Raw genomic sequence first — 17,639 nt, forward strand, 5'->3', positions numbered from 1 at the left:
TTATAGTCAGAGATACCACTCTCTATCACTTCAGTACTTTTAAATTTGTTGAGGTTTGCTTTCTGGTTCTGGGTGTGGTCTGTTGGTGAATATTCCATGGTTGCTTAAACAGTTACTTACTCTGCTGTGATTGGGTAGTGTCCATTATGCTAGTTACATCCTGTTAGTTGATTGTGTTGTTTAGTTCTTCTATATCCTTGCTGGTTTTCATTCTAGTAGTTCTTTCAGTTGCTGAGAGTAGACTATTCATGTCCCAAATTATACTTGTGGATTTGTTTATTTTTTTTCTCAGCTCTGTGAGTTTTACCTTCATGTGTTTTGAGACTCTGTTGTTTGGTGCATACACATTTACGATTATTATGTGTTCTTGGTGGATTGATCCTTTATCATTATGTGACATCCCCCTTTATTGCTAGTGAGAACTGGCAGGTCATGTCTTACTGTTTTTAACACTCTTTCCAGAAGATTCAGACTTATAATTCTTTGATCCATAGACAACCCCAAGACTCTATCCAAAAAAGATAGGTAATGCATTGTAAATTACCTGGGCAGTTTGAGGATTACACTATTGATCTGTAAAAGTCATTGAGGTTTTTTTCCCCACAAACATTGCTGTTTCTATTCTAAGTGCTTACTGTATACGGCACTGTCTATGCCTTTCCCTTCCCTTAGATTTCCTGTCCCTCTGCTATCTCCAATTATAGGAACAGTTATGGAAATCTTGAAGTTCAAGAAAAACTGTTGGAAAACTCATGTGTGGCATGCTACGTAATTGACGTGCAAGAAGTCCACAATTTTAAAGGACTACGGTTGAGCTGAAAGACCTAGTATTAACAGCAGTAACCACACTTATATAAACTATTTCGTTGGTGTTGTAACCACTTTCCGTTTATGAGACGCTCCCATACTCCACTGGGAACATACCGTCACTTCATCCCTGGGCAGTATTATCTGCGGTTACGGTGCCAGGCTGCGAGTGGTGACAGCCGAGGCTTGGCGCTCTCAGGGGTTGTGCTCAAGCTCTGGGACCCCCCGAGGCATGTGGTCACCTCCTGTGGACCTGGGCTCAAGGCTCAGCTCCGCTAATCACCAGATCAAGTGTGGGATCATGTCCACCTCACCGCACCCATCCTGTGAAGAAAAGCAAGCAGAACTCGTCTCATCTAAACCTTCTTACATCTCTTTGTCGTCCTCAAGGTGATTCTTCAGAGGCATTAGAGGGGCCTCAAGGAGCAGGACAGGAGTGCCGTTCTCATGCTGTGACTTGCCTGAGCCTTGCAGTGGCTGCTGTGTGTTGTTACTAATCATGCTCCCCTTGCTGTCCCCCTTCCCCCTTTTAGAGAGATGGGACCATGTCACCACCACAACCAGGAGACCGGGAGCAACCAGAGCTCCAGCAAAGCCTGCAGGTAACACGGCTGTTCTGAGGAGGGCGCTAAGGAGGGACCCCATGGAGCTCTCTGGGGCCATGTCCAAATGAGCTACCTGTAATTTAACCAACTGACTTTGTCTTTTATGTTTTTATGTTTTATGGCCCCCTGAAGAAAAAGAATTTGACTTGGCCGATGCCTTGGATGATCGAAATGATCAAGATCATGGCCACAGGAAGCCGATTGCAGGAGGAGGAGGTAAGTCATAGCTGGTTGAAGGCACAGGCCAGTGCTGTAGCTCCCTGGTCAGGGTGTGGCTCATTAACTACAGCAGCCCACAGAGCCACTCCTGGCCTGGCAGAGCTGGGGCCACTTCAAGGCCCAGGAGAACCCTACCACAGTGGCTCTCAAACGTTTTGGTCTCAGGACTCCTCAAGTTAGGGAGGATCTCTATTGAGGTGTTGGTCACGTCTATCAATATTTATCATCTTTGAGTCTAAAACTGGAAAAAAATTAAAATGAACAACAGTAAGCACACACATGTTAATAACAAATAGCATATTTTATGAGAAATAACTATGGCAAGATAAAGACAGTTTAGTGAGAAAAGTGGTATCATTGTACATTTTTGCAAATTTGTATACTGTCTGTCTTAGTAGGAAAGCTAGGGGACTTCCCTGGCGGTCCAGTGGTTAAGACTCCACACTTCCTGGTTGGGAAACTAAGATCCCGCATGCTGTGGTGCGGCCAAAAAAAAGAAGAGCTAGACTCTCACATCTCCATCTCCTTCTGGGCTCAAGTCGTGATATGTTGTTACAGTTGATGTGTACGAAGGAGATCTGGCCTTATAAGAGATTGAAAAGGGGAAGAATATTTTAATAGACTTTTCAGATCATTGATTCACATCATTTTTCTTTGGTAAGACACCCAAACTTGACCACTGGTTGTTTCTTGTAGGTTAAGTGCAGTGTAGAATGTGAAACCATATCAATGAATTTTCCATAGTTGATTTCATTAAACTCCCCAGGGATTCTCATGTACTTTTAGTGGAACTTTTACCCATTCATGGTTTTGTGCGTTACGCATTGGTCATTTGGAAAATATTGATGTTCTTAAGTCTTTTGACCTTCCAAATAATGCCATATTTTATTACGCAGTGCCCCCAATTCACATTTGCTAATATCACCACCATCTCATTAGAAAACGGCTTTAAGTATTGGAAAGTTGTTAAGCTCGCAGTGGTAGATACAGATTTTTCAAAATTCTCTTTTTCGTTTGAAATATTATCACTGGCAACAAGAACTGCCAGTGGTTTTCTTTAAAGTGACAGCCCCATTTCATTCATTTTCAAGAAAACATCTGCCAGATACTCAAGCTGCCATAACCATGGTTAGCCCATCATTCTTTCTGGCTAGTAAAAGTAGCCTTTCATGACAGAAAGCAGCTAATACAAAGCAGAATCGAAACAATCACACACGTGTGCTTTTTTGAGTCAACTCTAGGACTTTGGAGTGGGACAGAAATGCTGTAAGCGTGCTTCCCATTTCATCACAGAATATTAAAAGATGTGTACTCAGTGGTTGAGCTATTATAAAATTAATTTTTCTGTTTCCTTGTATTCGTGTTCTGTTGCCACCATAACGAATGATCAGAAGCTGTTTCTTTTGGTGAGGAGTTCAGGAACAGCTCAGCTGAGTGTTTCTCTTCAGTACCTCATATACCTTCAGTCACAGTGTCATCCGGGTCTGGGGTCTCAGCTGAGGTTGGGTTGTCTTCCAAGCTCGTGTGCTCGTTGGCAGAGAACCATTTCCTTGCAGTTCTAGAACAAGTGGCTGCTTGCTTCTTTAAGACCACCCGGAGAAAAACAGAGACTAGAGGGAAGGGGAGAGAAAGGAGGTGGGGGAGAGGGAGCGGGGAGTAGAGAACAGCAGGGAGGGGGAGAGGAAGGCTCAGTCTGTTGCTTCTAGTGTTTGAGCTCAGGAGGGCCTCGCCTCAACCCTGTTTTTTTTTGTTTTGTTTTGTTTTGCGGTACGCAGGCCTCTCAGTGCTGTGGCCTCTCCCGTTGCGGAGCACAGGCTCCGGACGCGCAGGTGCAGCGGCCACGGCTCACGGGCCCAGCCGCTCCGCGGCACGTGGGATCATCCCGGACCAGGGCTCGAACCCGTGTCCCATGCATCGGCAGGCGGACTCGTTTTTTTTTTTTTTTTTTTTTTTCTGTGGTACGCGGGCCTCTCACTGCCGCGGCCTCTCCCATTGCGGAGCACAGGCTCCGGACGCACAGGCCCAGCGGCCACGGCTCACGGGCCCAGCCGCTCCGCGGCACGTGGGACCCTCCCGGACCGGGGCACGAACCCGCGTCCCCTGCATCGGCAGGCGGGCTCCCAACCACTGCGCCACCAGGGAAGCCCTCAACCCTGTTTTAAAGGGCTCACTTGATTGTGTTCAGGCTCACCCAGGAAAATCTGCCTTTTGATTAATGCCAAGTCAAACTGATGTGGTAACTTCGTTACATCTGCAAAGTCCGTTCACCTCGGCATATGTAATATAACCTAATCACGGGTTGATAGCCATCCTATGCATGGTTCTGCTCGCACCCAGTCATGGGATGCTCGGGTGTGTACACTGGTGGGAGGGAATGTTGGGGGCCCCTTTAGAGTTTTGCCTATGGGATCCTCTTAAGTGGAGGTCACTTTCTGGGGATGTTGGACAACATTAAGTAACAAATTTCTTGTCTCTGAGAGATGTTTTTGGCATTGAGGTGTGTGTTTTGTTTTTTCCAGGTTTTTCAGACAAGGATCTTGAAGACATATTAGGGGGTGGTGAATACAAACCTGACAAGGGTAAAGGTAGGAGCACCGATTTGTCCAAATGCCTTATTCTTGTTAAAGACGGGATTATACGGCAACCAGGTTGATTGGAGCTGTTCTTACTCAGACTCTGGGAAATCAAAGGTAGTTAGTTCCTAGACATCCCTGCTTGCAGTTTGGGGTTGACTTGGAATGATACAGAGACTGTGCAGCTCAAGGGGGGGGGGGGGATTTATGAGCCAGTTTGGAAAAGCCACACATTTTCCCTGATGTTCCTTAAGCCAAGGTGCTGCATGGGTTAATGTGTCCATACTAGCAGAAGCTGTTTGCCAAGGCAGCACCAGTTATAGTAACTGAAGGTCAGACAACTCATTCGGAACAGCCTTCCCAACCTGGGGAGCCTGTCACTCTTGGGATCGGGGGAGCAAAACTCATCATGACAGGAACTTTTTTAAGACACTTGTAGCAAGTCAGGTATCTTTTAAAATATCTTTTTATTTTGCAATAGTTGGAGTCACAAGAAGTGGTTAAAATAAATTGTTCAGGAAAATCCCTGTGTACCCTTCACCCAGCTTCCCCTGATGTCTTAACAAAACTATAGTTGCATTGTCAAAACCAGGAAGCTGACACTGGTACAATATTGTTATTAAGTCACATACAGACCTTATTCAGATTTCATCAGATTTTGCATGCACTTGTGTGTGTGTGTGTGTGTGTACACATGGACACATGCACTCGTCGGTCTGGGTTGGTGAAATTGTATCAGATGTGTCGGCCCTTCATAGTCACACCCTCCCCCAAGGCAGGTAGTTTTAGTTCCCCAGCAGATCACCCAAAGATTTAAACCTTTTATCTTAATATGTTGGCAAGATCTGATCCTAGTATGGAGACAGTGTTAGCCAGACTTGATGTGGCAAAATAAGTTCGGGTTGTAATTTGTGGCTGGTACTTGTGGTTGTAACCTGTTCTCGTGGTCTGTTGTGATTATAACTTGTAGTTCTGGCGGTAAGTTCTTATGATTGTAACTATTGTGACGGTAACCTGTTGTGATGTAAGTTGTGGGTATAGCATGTTTTGGTGATTCTCTGTTGTGGTTGTGGTTTGTGGTTATGAGTGGAACAACAAGCTCTGAGTGTAACATGTCGTGATTGTATCCGGTGTCAGCCTGCTGTGCTCCCCACAGTCTAGGCGGTGGCATCAGCATCTGCTTCTTTCTTGTAGGACTTGTGTGCCTTTCGCATGGGAACAGTGTTGTCTTCTGATTAAAGGATACTGTAGTCAAATCTGTCCTTCAAACCACCTTGCCAAGCAGCGTCATTTTGAGTAAAAAGCTCTGAAAACCTCTCAATGAAACTCACAGGTGTCAGGAGAACATGGAACATTTAAAGGGCAAACCCAGCAAATTAGCCAATTACTCCCAGTTGACAAATGGTATTTCCAGATGGTGAGAAGAGAGGGGTTTCCTTATTAAAAGTACATGTTTTAACAAGGAAGAAGTGTTAGGAAATTCTTTAATTAGGCCCATATTTGAATTTTTCTTGTAAAGAATAATCAACTGTTAGCATAAGATATACTCTCTGTCATTAGGTGTCAGTAAAAGAAAGTAGAGAGTCCCGGCCAAAAATACGAGTGTGAAACTGAAACATAGGTTATGATAAGCACACGATGAAGTTCTCAGACAGTCTTCTCTATGCAAACGTGCTAATGCCATGTATGAAGATGAAACACCACATTTAAATAAATGATGATCTGCAGCATAAAAACAATCCTAATTAATGCATTTTCTAACTGTGGGTTTTAGGCACACAGACTCAACTATAGTTTTGGAGTGTATTTCTGAGATAGTATGTTATCTGTTGTATATTTTTTCTCAAGGAAACCTTTCTAATGGCCTGTAGGTGCCCCATATTTTGTCTGTAGGTAGTAGTGACTTGTCTGTCATCAACAGGTCCCGTCAGCCTCCTCCATTCCCGCATTTTCACTGACTGAGAAGCTTGAGCCCATCAGTTTCATCTCCTCATTGACCCCTCTGTGGTCTACACCTTAGTGTATGCAAGCCTCTACTCCCATTCCCCTGGAATTGCTAGTTGGTCCCCACTCATTTCTTGGTGGTCACAGCCCTCTGTCCCATGTGACCTCTGCAGCATTTCACTTTGATGACCACCTCCTCCTTCACATTCTTTCCTCCTGGGCCCTACGTGGCATTCTCCCACTTTCTTGTTCTCATTCACTTCTTCTTCCCAAACACTGTTGCCTGGTGGGTCTCTTTCCTTGAGCGTCCAGTGGTATGTCATTTTCTTCCCCACTGAAAGGGAAGGGTATTAGAAACCAAGATCTGGGTGTTGGGTGTATTCATTAGTGGGATGTTGCTACTTCTAAACCCTTTAAGTGGGCAGAACTGGGAAACAGGAAGTACATGGATGTATTTTATTAATAAACCGTGTATATATATGTATCTATCTATAATTATTTCTGTATCTATTCATCAGCATCTGTATTAACCTAAACATGAGTTCATACTTAAGCCTTCTGGCAGTAGATTACAGTTGGAGACATATTTTAGTATTCCTTTCTTGCTGATCTTTAACTTCTCTCTCTGACAATGAGAAACCTGCCATCCATCAACTGTTTGCTTACTTGCTCAATTCTGGTATTATATGTGTATAGCGCAGTCATAATTGTTAACCCATACCCCTATGAGACGCAGCTTTACCAGCTACAGTCCCAGTGTTTGTTTTTCTTCTTTTGTCTTTACCTTACAGTTTCAGTCAAAATACCATTTTCTTAAAGTTACTTGCATAGCTCCTTTATTACCCCTCCATTCAGTGCAGTTCTGACATACATTTATAATGCAGATACATTCATCTGTCACAGTCCACATTCCATCCTGGGACAACCCCCGCCACCAACCTGGTTGATGTTTTGCTTGCATACATTAAAGGTCACTCCTTGTGATATACATTTGGATGGGTTTTTACAAATGCATATAGTCATATGTCCACCACCCAAGTACCGTACAGAACAGTCTGTCACCATAAAAGTTCTTCTGTATAACCCTTTGGTACTCAGCCACTCTCTCTTTCCTCAACCGTAATCCATTCTCTCTTAGTGCAACCACTAATCTGTTTATCATCTCTATTGCTTTTGCCTTTTGCAGAATGTCACATGGTTAGAATCATACAGTATGTAGCCTTTCCAGCCTTTCTTTCACTTAGCAATGTGCGTTAAAGGTTCCTATATATTTTTTTATGGCTTGGTAAGTCATTTCTTTATAATAATATTCCATTGTCTAGATGGACCACAGTTTGTCCATTCACCTGTTGAAGGACATCTTGGTTGCATTTAGCTTTTGGTGATTATAAATAAAGCTGGTATAAATATTTACATACAGGTTTTTGTACAGACATAAATTTTCAATCCACGTGGGTAAATACCTAGGTATATAATTTCTGGGTCATATGGTAAATCCATGTTTAGCTTTACAGTAAACTTCCCAGCTGTCTTCTGAAGTGGCTGTACCATTATCATTGGGTTGGCCAAAAAGTTCGTTTGAGAAAACCCAACCTCTTACATCTTATGGGAATAGCCGAACGAACTTTTTGGCCAACCCAATACTTTTCCATGAGCAATGAATGAGAGTTCCAGTTGCTCTACATCCTTATCAGCAATTGATATTGTCAGGGTTTTTAAAAAAAATTTTTTGAAGTATGTTTGATTTACAATGTATTAATTTTTGCTGTATAGCAAAGTAACTCAGTTATATATACATATATATATATATGTGTGTATATATATATATATATATATATATATATATATATATATATATATATATATATACACACTTTGCCATTATGGTTTATCTCAGGATATTGAATATAGTTGCCCATGCTACAACAGTAGGACCTTGTTGTTTATCCATCCTATAGATACTATTTTGCATCTGCTAATCCCAGACTCCCAATCCTTCCCTCCCCCACCCCTCTCCCTCTTGGCAACCACAAGTCTGTTCTCTGTGTCTGTGAGTCTGTTTTGTAGATATGTTCATTTGTGTCATATTTTAGATTCCACATGTAAGTGTTATCATATGGTATTTTTCTTTCTCTGTCTGACTGACTTTGCTTAGTATGATAGTCTCTAGGTCCATCCATGTAGCTGCAGATGGCATTATTTCATTCTTTTTTATGGCTGAGTAATACTCCATTGTATATATGTACCACAACTTCTTTATCCATTCATCTTTCAGTGAACACTTAGGTTGCTTCCAAGTCTTGGCTTTTGTAAATAGTGCTGCAGTGAAAATTGGGGTGCGTGTATCTTTTTGAATTGTAGTTTTGTCTGGATATATGTCCAGGGGCGGGATTGCTGGATCATATAGTTCTATTTTTAGTTTTCTGAGGAACCTCCACACTGTTCTCCACAGTGGCTGCACCAATTTACATTCCCACCAACAGTGTAAGAGGGTTCTGTCAGGGTTTGTTTTTTGGGTTTTTTTTTTTCATTTTCGGCATTCTAATACTTGTGTAGGGGTACCTAATTGTTTTTTCATTGTATTTTCCTAATGGGAAGTGATGTTGAGCATCTTTTTATATTCTTATTTTATACTGTTCTTTGAAGTCTGTTCAGATTTTTTGCCCATGTGAAAAATTCAGTTTGCTTTTATTCTATTTTTAACTTGGATACAAATCCTTTTTCAAGTATATGATTTTAAAAATATTTTTTCCCAGTCTGTAGCTTGTCTCTTCCTTTTCTTCATAGTGCTGTTTATCAAATAATAAAATTTATTTTTTTATAAAGTTCGATTTAACAATTTTTTTTCTTTTACGGATCATGCTTTGGTGTTTTAAGAACAACTAAGTTCATGAAGATTTTTTCTTACATCCTCTTTTTATTTTATTTTATTTTATTGTTTTCGCTTTTACATTTATGCCTTTGTTCCATCTTTTAGTTCATCTGTATATGGTGTGAAATAGGAGTCCAACTTTATTCTTTGGCATGTGGATATACGATTGTCCTGGCACCACTTGTTGACAAGACTTTCGGTTCCCTACTAAACTGTCTTGGCTCCTATGGAAAATCAATTGACCATAGATGTAAGAGTTTGTTTCTGGACTCTCAATTCTGCTCCATTGTTGTCTGTAGCTGGCCTTCAGCCAATACCAGTACTGTCTCTGCTGGGCATGTCCTCAGCTTCGGGGCAGCCAAGGCTATGTGGAGAGTGTATCAAGCCCCCTATGGTTGTCTCACGTCTCTGTTAAATCCCTGACTAGTTGACTGGTTAGCTTGCTCAGGCTAAAGGAGCTGCTGGCTCTCCAAGTCATGTGGGTCCCGTTTGGCAGCTGCAGTGCAGTTGCTGATTTCCATGGCCTGTCCACGTCTCCCCAGTTAAACTAGCTGCTGAAAGACCTGGGAGAAGGGGAGATGAGAGCAACCCTGGGGGAAAAGGCCTCAGATTCCAGCTGTTCTCACAGGAACTAAATCTGTTTCCTGAAATGGCTGTCTTTGATTGTCCAGGGTTATAGTTGCTTTTTTTTTTTTTTTTTTTTTGCGGTACGCGGGCCTCTCACTGTTGTGGCCTCTCCCGTTGTGGAGCACAGGCTCCGGATGCGCAGGCTCAGCGGCCATGGCTCACGGGCCCAGCCGCTCTGCGGCATGTGGGATCTTCCCAGACCGGGGCACGAACCCGTGTCCTCTGCATTGGCAGGCGAACTCGCAACCACTGCGCCACCAGGGAAGCCCTATAGTTGCTTTTTGAGAAGAGGATTTGTTGACCTCCTTAACCCCTCGTGCCAGACATCCTCTCCGCTAGTATCTTTTGAATTTGGAATATTCTTTTTCTTTGCCTCCCCTCAAGCCCAGGCCCATATCACCTACCCTTGGGTCATCACCTTAATCTCTTAACTGGTCTCCTGGCTCCAGCCTGTCCTCCATGCAGCTGCCAGAGAGAATCACCAGGAACGTGATCTTGTCAGTCCTCTGTTTAAAACTATTGTGTAATAATGAAAAGACAAATAGCCCAATTAAAAAACAAGCCTAAGAGACACTTCATAAAAGAAGTTATATGAAGTTGCTCAAAATGAAGATGCTCAAAATCTTTATTGGGGAAATGCGAATGAAAACCATGATAAGTCATCACAACACAGCCACCAGAATGGTTAATATCAGAAAGACTGACAGATACCGAATGTTAGTGTGTAAGTGGAGCAACTGGAACGCTCGTTCATTGTTGATGTGAATGTAAAGTTTCTTACACAACTGAACATAGACCTCCCCAATAACCCAGCAATTTCACTTATTTTTAAGAAAAATGAGAGCTTATATCCAAAAAAGACTTATAACAGAATTCTAAAAGCGACTTTATTTATAATAGCAAAACAACAACAAAAGAAACTGTAAACAGCCTAATTGTCAATAGGAGAATGGGTACAGACAAATTGTGATATATGTTCATACAATGGAGTGACTTACTGATACACAGAATAGCATGAATAAATGTCAAAAATATTATGCTGAGTCAAAGAAGCCAGTGGAAAAAACAGTACATACTATATGAGCCCAGTCATGTGAAGTTCTAATATTTGTAAAACTAATTTCTAATGGTACAAATGAGATCCACGGCTGCTGTGCATTGGGGTGAGAATGGGGATTAATTGGCCAGGGACACGAGAGAACTTTCTGGACTGATGTTAATTCTGTATCTCAGTGGGGGTATGGGTTTCACAGGTGTATGCATCTGTGAAAACTTACAAAGTGGTACATGTAAGACTAGTATTTTATTATATGTAAATCTTACCTTAAAAAAGGAATCACGAGCAAACATGGAACTCTAGGTTATAATATGTGTATGGGTGACGCATACAGATGTCTGAGACTTACTTGGAAATGCATCACAAGAATACGATTGGATGGATAGAGGGATGGATGGACATATGATAAAGTGAATAATGTAAACTGTTAATTATAGAATCCAGATGGTGGATATATGAGTGTTCACTGTGCAGCGTTTTCAACTTTTTTGAACGTTTGAACTTTTTCTTAATTGTTGGGAAAAAATTTTTAAGCCAAAACAACAACAACAACAAGTCTCTTTAGTGGCTCCCTAATGCCCCTAAGATAAGTTCAAGCCCCTTATCCTGCTGGCATATCTTTCTGCCCTAGACCGTCAGCTTCATTTCGCCTCCAAACGTGTGAACGAGCTGGTCCGTGCCTATCTTTGCGCCTTCACGTGCTGTTCCTCTGTTTAAGTGCCTTCCTTCCACCAGATGAATTCCCACTCGTGTCCAGCAAATGCTCAGCCACTGATACTGATCCCTTAAGGGGATCCCCTCCTCTCTGGAGGCCCCTCCCCTCTGTGGCCCTGTGGCCCAGCGCCCATCTCGCCCCTTTGGTTGTCGTACAACTTCTGTCATCCTGCTGGTACAGCACAGCCCCTGTCATAACTGAGTCACACCGAGTCACGTGTAGCTTTTTCACTCCTGCTATATTGGGTACCTGAAGGCAGGTACCTTTATCCTTGTGTATCCCTGACACCCCCAATATAATTTTCCTGAAGTGAAGGGGACCAGGATGAACCAAACACCTGGCTTTGCTCCCCCCTCCCCCGCCCACGCTTTCCCATGAAGAGCGACACGTTTGATTGGCTAGGCCGACGACCCTCTGGGCCACATGAGCGATGGCATCGCGGCATGAAATGCTTTCCTTGGGGCCCCAAAGGGAGCAGTGAGGGAGGCTGTGCCCCTCATGTAACTGGTGGGTAAGTGTGCGCTCTTACGGGAGGTGAACTCTAGACGTCTGCTCTGTGAACCCAGCTCTCCCCCGGGTGGTTTTGTGAGGGCCAGGGGTGCAGCGGAGAAGTACTCGGAAGCCCCGTTCATGAAGCGAACGCCTTACCTGATCTTCCTCTGGCTCCCGGTGTCTGTCCTTAGCTAGGAAACGGCGTGGACGGAAGCAGGGATGTCATTAGCAGAAAATACTGCATCACTGGTTTTAGTCAAAAAAGAAAATTTCATATTAGAACCAGACTGAGCATTCTTTCTACTCCTAGATGGTAGTTTCTGAGGCCAGAGCATGTAGTTCTTAAAACCAGAGGCAAGAGTCAAAACCCATACCTCTAGAGAGATGTCGATGTTCTCCTCCAGCTGTGTGAAGCGGGAACCCCTCACCTGTACTTCCCAGGCTTGAATGAGAAGCTGTTTCCGGCTGTGGCCACGTAACTGACCGTAGCTCTTTGCAGTGCTCCTTCCATCCAGCTGCAGCCTCTGGTGCCCAGGAGCCTCGGTCTTGGATTGCCTTCCAGGGCTTTGCACAGACAGCTTCCTCTGCTCTCCCCTCTCGTCTCGCCCGCCTGGACACACTCAGCAGAGTGCTTCCTGCCTTTGAATTTCCATTCCATTTGTTTCTCTTCTAATACCATGCATGGGAAGCCTTGCTGAGGCCTCTGCTGCTCCCTGCCTGGAACCTCCAGTCTTCTAGAGTCTTCCAGGCCCCCAGGGTTCCTTACTGGGTTTAAATTGTTTTTTAATTGTAGTACGATATACATAACATGTACCATTTGAATCATTGAAAGTGCCCGGCCACCCCTCTCCAGAGCCTCCCGTAGGGCAAGTGCACCTATTGAGCGGTTGTGCCCCACTCACCCCTCCCCACGGTCCCTAATAGCCACCAGTCTACCTTCTGCCCCTGTGAGTTTCACGACTTTGGGTACCTCGTCGAAGTGGAAGCGTATAGCATCTGCCCTTTCGTGTCTGGCCTCTTGTACTTGGCATGTATTCAAGGTTCATCCACGTTACAGCATGGCTCACTACTTCATGTCCTCTTACGGCTGAAGAATATTCCCTTGTATAGATATACCATGTTGTGTTTATCTACTTTCCCTCCCGAGTCTAAAGAAATCGTTCCTCTCCCATGTTTACTGTATTTACAGTCACTATCTCGAAATATCTGGGCCCTGTCATGGTCCCTTCCAAGCCATTCAGTTGATCTCCTGCAACAGGGAATTGGGTCTCGATGGGAACGTAATCATGGCAAAAGAGCTTAAGTGGAAGGGCTTACCCCAGAAACATTGCCTTCTATTGGGAGCTGAAAAAAGTTAGGGACTCGCTGCCAGACAGCCCTTTCCATGTCTCTCTATGGACCCATTTCTGGGTTTTTTTTCAGCTTTCATGACATGAAGAAATAGGATGTTTCAGATGTGAAGAACAGCTCTCTGGTTCTAGTGTTCTAGAATGTGAAAAAACCCACATGCTCCCTCAGAGCCCCTGCCCCCAGGGGCTGTACGTGCAGCCCCTGCATGTACACACATGCACGTACACACACACACACGCACGCACGCACACACGAGTGCAGCGTGAACACAGGGCTTGTCTCTGACATAACTTCTGGTGTCTTGGGAGCTTTTGCCATAGGTAGGTGGGGTGTACAGCTCAGTGCTGGGTTGGGGCACCTGTCACGTTATCTAGAGGGTAGGGTGACCGTTCTCTTCCCTGAGGTGGGGGATGGAGGAGATCTGGGCCTTGGAGACTTTCTGGAACAGCGAGGAATGGCATCCCCAGCGGTTAGCCTAGGGGGCCGTGTTCTGGCTGCCTCTTCAGTTCGATTTGACTTTGTAACCATGGGTCATTTGAAGCAAGTGTTTGTCCCTCTTGGTTTATTCATTTTTCAGTTTTTTAAAATTTTACTTTGCCTTCCTGCTGCCACTTTTTTAATAATGAAGATAATTTTTTTAAAAAATCTAAAACTCCTAGCTGTGGCTGCTGGAAGTCTAGCATACTTACAAAGGTCCTGAAACACTTGAACGGCCCCCCTCGGCCGTTCTACCTATTACCTACCACTGTCACGTGGCTCCCCATGCCCGTGGCAAATCAGACGTGTCAGGCACTGGCTGTGAGCCTGGAATTGCACTGTTGTCAGTGAGGGACACGTCGGTGCACTGCATCCCTGTCTGACAGGCATGCGGCTGTTGTGACTCAAGGTTGATATGTCGCAACCTATGTGTCAATATGTGTGCATTGTTGTCTTTTATGTTGGAAGATGCTGAGGTAACATTTCTGTTGACAACAGGGTAATGCCTCCTGTTCTACAGTGTTCTCTGGAGCTATAGTGGTCACTATAGCTGTAGGAGCCCTTATAGTTATGGTGGGCACTCTAGCTATGGGGTCCCTTGAGCTGTGGTGGCAGAGTCTCTACAGCTATGGCGGTCACTGTGGCTATGACAGTGGTCCCTAGAGCTCTGGCATTCCATAACTATCTACATGTATAGGTGTCTATACTCAAAGCAAATTGTAATCGGAGATATGCTGTGCCGGGGAATTTCTAGTACAATAGAAGGCGACTCTAGACTCTTCGGTGTGTAGTTGCGATGTATAATTGTGAACTCAGAAGGCAGGTGAGGATACAAAACGTATTGTCCATGGAAATGCAGGTCCTGCCAGTGACCTGTGAAATAACTTCTTTGAACTATTTCTCCAGTTGTGGGGAAGTTGATGTGGATAGATTTGTGTGAGGCTTGCATATTTTAAACATTCTTTGAAAAATTCTACGAAAAATAGTTGTTTATTATTTTACCATCTAGGGAGAATCACTAGTAATAATTGGGAGTATATGCTCACAGTACTTTTTCTATGCATAAAGTATGTATTCGTAAATATTTTTACAAAAATGGGATCGTGTTGCCTTTTTGAAACCAGTTTTTAAAATTCAATAATACTCTGAATATCTTTTTCTGTATTAGGGAGTCCTTTAAAAAATCACGTCAACCACTGCATAATGATGTTTCACTGTGACTTCTTTAACCAGGGCCTATATTTGTACAGAGAGGGTTTCTCCTCCAGCTTTTTACCACTCTACACGGTGCTGGGATGAACTTCCTCATTGCCAAATGTATAAAACCTTAATTATCTGTCAGACAAATTCCTAGAACTTGAGCTGCTGAGTCACAGGAGGTGTAAATTTTTTAAGATGCAGCTCTTCGAGTGTACTGCCACATGGCATCCATTACAATTGTACCAGCCGCCATTTCCACCAATAGGAAGGAAACACCTGCCTGTTTGCTCATATACTCACCTTCACTGGGTATTTTAGTTGTGTAATCTTCACAGATTTGATCAGTACAAAATGCTATCCTGTTTAAATTTTCCATTTCTTTGCATCCAAGAAGTGAAACACTTTTCACCTCTGTCTTCTTAGACACTCTTAATATATTATGTGAATTGCCTATTCATGCCCATTGTCCCATTTGCTACTCATTTATGTGTAAGGGCTCCGTTTACATTAGGGATTATTAATCTCTTTTCATACCTTCCACAGACATTTTATTTACCCATTCATCAACTGATGAACCTTTAGGTGGTTTCCACTTTTTGGCTTTTACGACTAATGCTGCAATGAAATCGGTGTACCAGTTTTTGTGTGGTCAGGTGTTTTCAATTCTCTCGGGTACATATATCTAGAAGTGGAATTGTTCAGTCTTGTGGTAACTCTGTGTGGTTACCTTTGGGAGTAACCAGCAACCTGTTTTCCATAGCAGCATTTTACATTCTCATCAGCATTGTCTGAAAGATCCAGTTTCTTCACCTCCTGACTAACACCTGTTTACCTTTTGTGGATTCCAGCCATCCTAATGCGTGTGAAGTGGTATCTCATCGGTGGGTTTGATTTGCATTTCCCTGGCCATTTGTGTATCTCTCTGGAGAACTGTCTTCTTATCCTTTGTCCATTTTAAAATTGAATTATTTGCCTTTTTATTGAGTAGTAGAAGTTCTTTATTCTCAATACTCATCCCTTGTCAGATATAGAATTTGCCAGTGTTTTCTTCCATTCTGTGGGCTGTCTTTCCACTTTCTTGATGATGTCCCATGAAGCACAAAGGTTTTTAATTTTGACAGAGTCCAATTTACCCATTTTTCCCTTTCGTTTCTTGTGCTTTTAGTACGGAAGTTTTGACTTTTGATATAATCTTTTCCATTTCAGGCTCCTGGCTTGAGGGCCAGGTTTAGAAAGCCATTCGTCACCCCAAGACAATATAAATGTTGTCCTACATTTTCTCGTAGTGCTTTTATGGCTTCATCCATTTTATATTTATTGGAAACTTACTTCCACTGGTGGTGTTGGTTTGGATAAATTTGTTACGCCAGTGGGTCATCAGTTGTCCCGATACCACTTTTTGCATGGCATGCATTCCGTAAAGGAACTGGGTTCAGCCTGTGCTCAGGGGAAGTGAATGGAGCTCAGTGGCCAAATAGGGATCAAAACCGCGCCATTGGCTTGGCTAACTCCAATGGCAAGGCTTGGTGGCCGACTTTACTTCAGGCTCATGCAACTAGAAGGGATGGAAGGATCTAGAATGACTGGGGTCTTATTTTCCAATTGTTCTTTAACCTCTTAGTATCTCGGCGCACGTGCCCATCTGAGCAGTGAGTGACCCACAGGATGGGATCACATTTCTTTTTGAGGAGGGAGTAACATTTATTTGTCATCTTCTTAGAAAAACGCTTTTGTCGAATCACAGATGGTCAGATAGTCAGGGATTCTTAGAGGCCGAAGAATTGAGCATTTGAATATTTTCGACAGCCAGGGGGAGCCAGAGCTCTCCAGATGCCCCTGGAGATGGGGGGGGGGCGGCCTTCCTGTTTACATTTCATGTAACACCCTCATAGCTCCTGGCCATGCAGATTGTGAGGTTCAAGTTGTTGTGAATCCTCATGATCAGGAATTAATCAGGAAAGGGAGACTTGGCAACACGCAGCTTCATCGCAGCTCAAGGTGAACCAAAGAGTGGATTGCATTGCTCATTCCTATCTGGAAATCTAGCGACATGAACGCGTCAGCAGAGGACGCCTGGGAGGGGTAGCCGCTCCCCTTGACGACAGCCGCCTCCGGCGCAGCGGAAGGGACCAGCGATGGGCCAGCGCAGCCGGACTCCAAGTCCTCACAGGTGACCTCGCTGCTCACACGTTAATGCGCAGGGCGACTCATGCCCCCCTCTCTGCTCTGCTTCCTCCAACAGCAGTGATTGTGTTTTTGAAAATGCCAGCGCTCCTTGTTTTGTAAATAACCATTCATTTCCAATCACGGATGTCTGGAAAATGCATTTAACTCAAGGATTCAGTCCCAGGTGGGAACATAGCAAACCTCATTTTCTCCCCCAAGGCTCTTATTTTTTTTTTTTTTTTTAAAAAGACTCTATTTTTTAGAGCAATCTTAGGTTCAGAGCAAAATTGAGCACATTGTACGGAGAGTCCCTGCGCCCCCAGCCTCCCCATTAGCAGCTACTAGAGCAGTTGCCCCCCAGAACCCTGGGCTCCCTCCACGAATGAGCATTGTGTCTGCGAAGAAGAGGGCGCCCTGAAGGGAGTGCTCAAGGCTAAGTAATGTCGTAAATGGCACCGGTTGCTTGTTAGGGAGCTGCTGTGTGTGTGCGTGTGTGCGTGCGTGTGTGTGTGTGTGTGTGTGTGTGTGTGTGTTA

General features: G+C 43.8%; 2 protein-coding genes across 5 annotated transcripts in view; one reads left to right on the forward strand and one right to left on the reverse strand.

Annotated features, from left to right (window-relative positions):
* The window catches only part of MTMR1 (myotubularin related protein 1), a 520,398-nt gene that overhangs the window by 419,232 nt on the left and 83,527 nt on the right, over positions 1 to 17,639 (reverse strand). The window lies entirely within an intron of this gene.
* CD99L2 (CD99 molecule like 2) overlaps positions 1 to 17,639 on the forward strand; it is a 108,571-nt gene that overhangs the window by 80,917 nt on the left and 10,015 nt on the right. For 2 of the 4 annotated variants that reach the window (XM_059051117.2, XM_067023592.1), the window contains exons 5-7: positions 1,341 to 1,409; positions 1,545 to 1,628; positions 4,151 to 4,216. In XM_059051117.2, coding sequence (XP_058907100.1) covers positions 1,341 to 1,409; positions 1,545 to 1,628; positions 4,151 to 4,216 — 219 coding nt within the window. The remainder of the gene's footprint in view (positions 1 to 1,340; positions 1,410 to 1,544; positions 1,629 to 4,150; positions 4,217 to 17,639) is intronic. The other 2 variants (XM_067023594.1, XM_059051120.2) reach the window with 1 other exon arrangement.

Source organism: Kogia breviceps, chromosome X (assembly GCF_026419965.1).
Source record: "Kogia breviceps isolate mKogBre1 chromosome X, mKogBre1 haplotype 1, whole genome shotgun sequence".
NCBI classification, from domain to species: Eukaryota; Metazoa; Chordata; class Mammalia; order Artiodactyla; family Physeteridae; genus Kogia; species Kogia breviceps.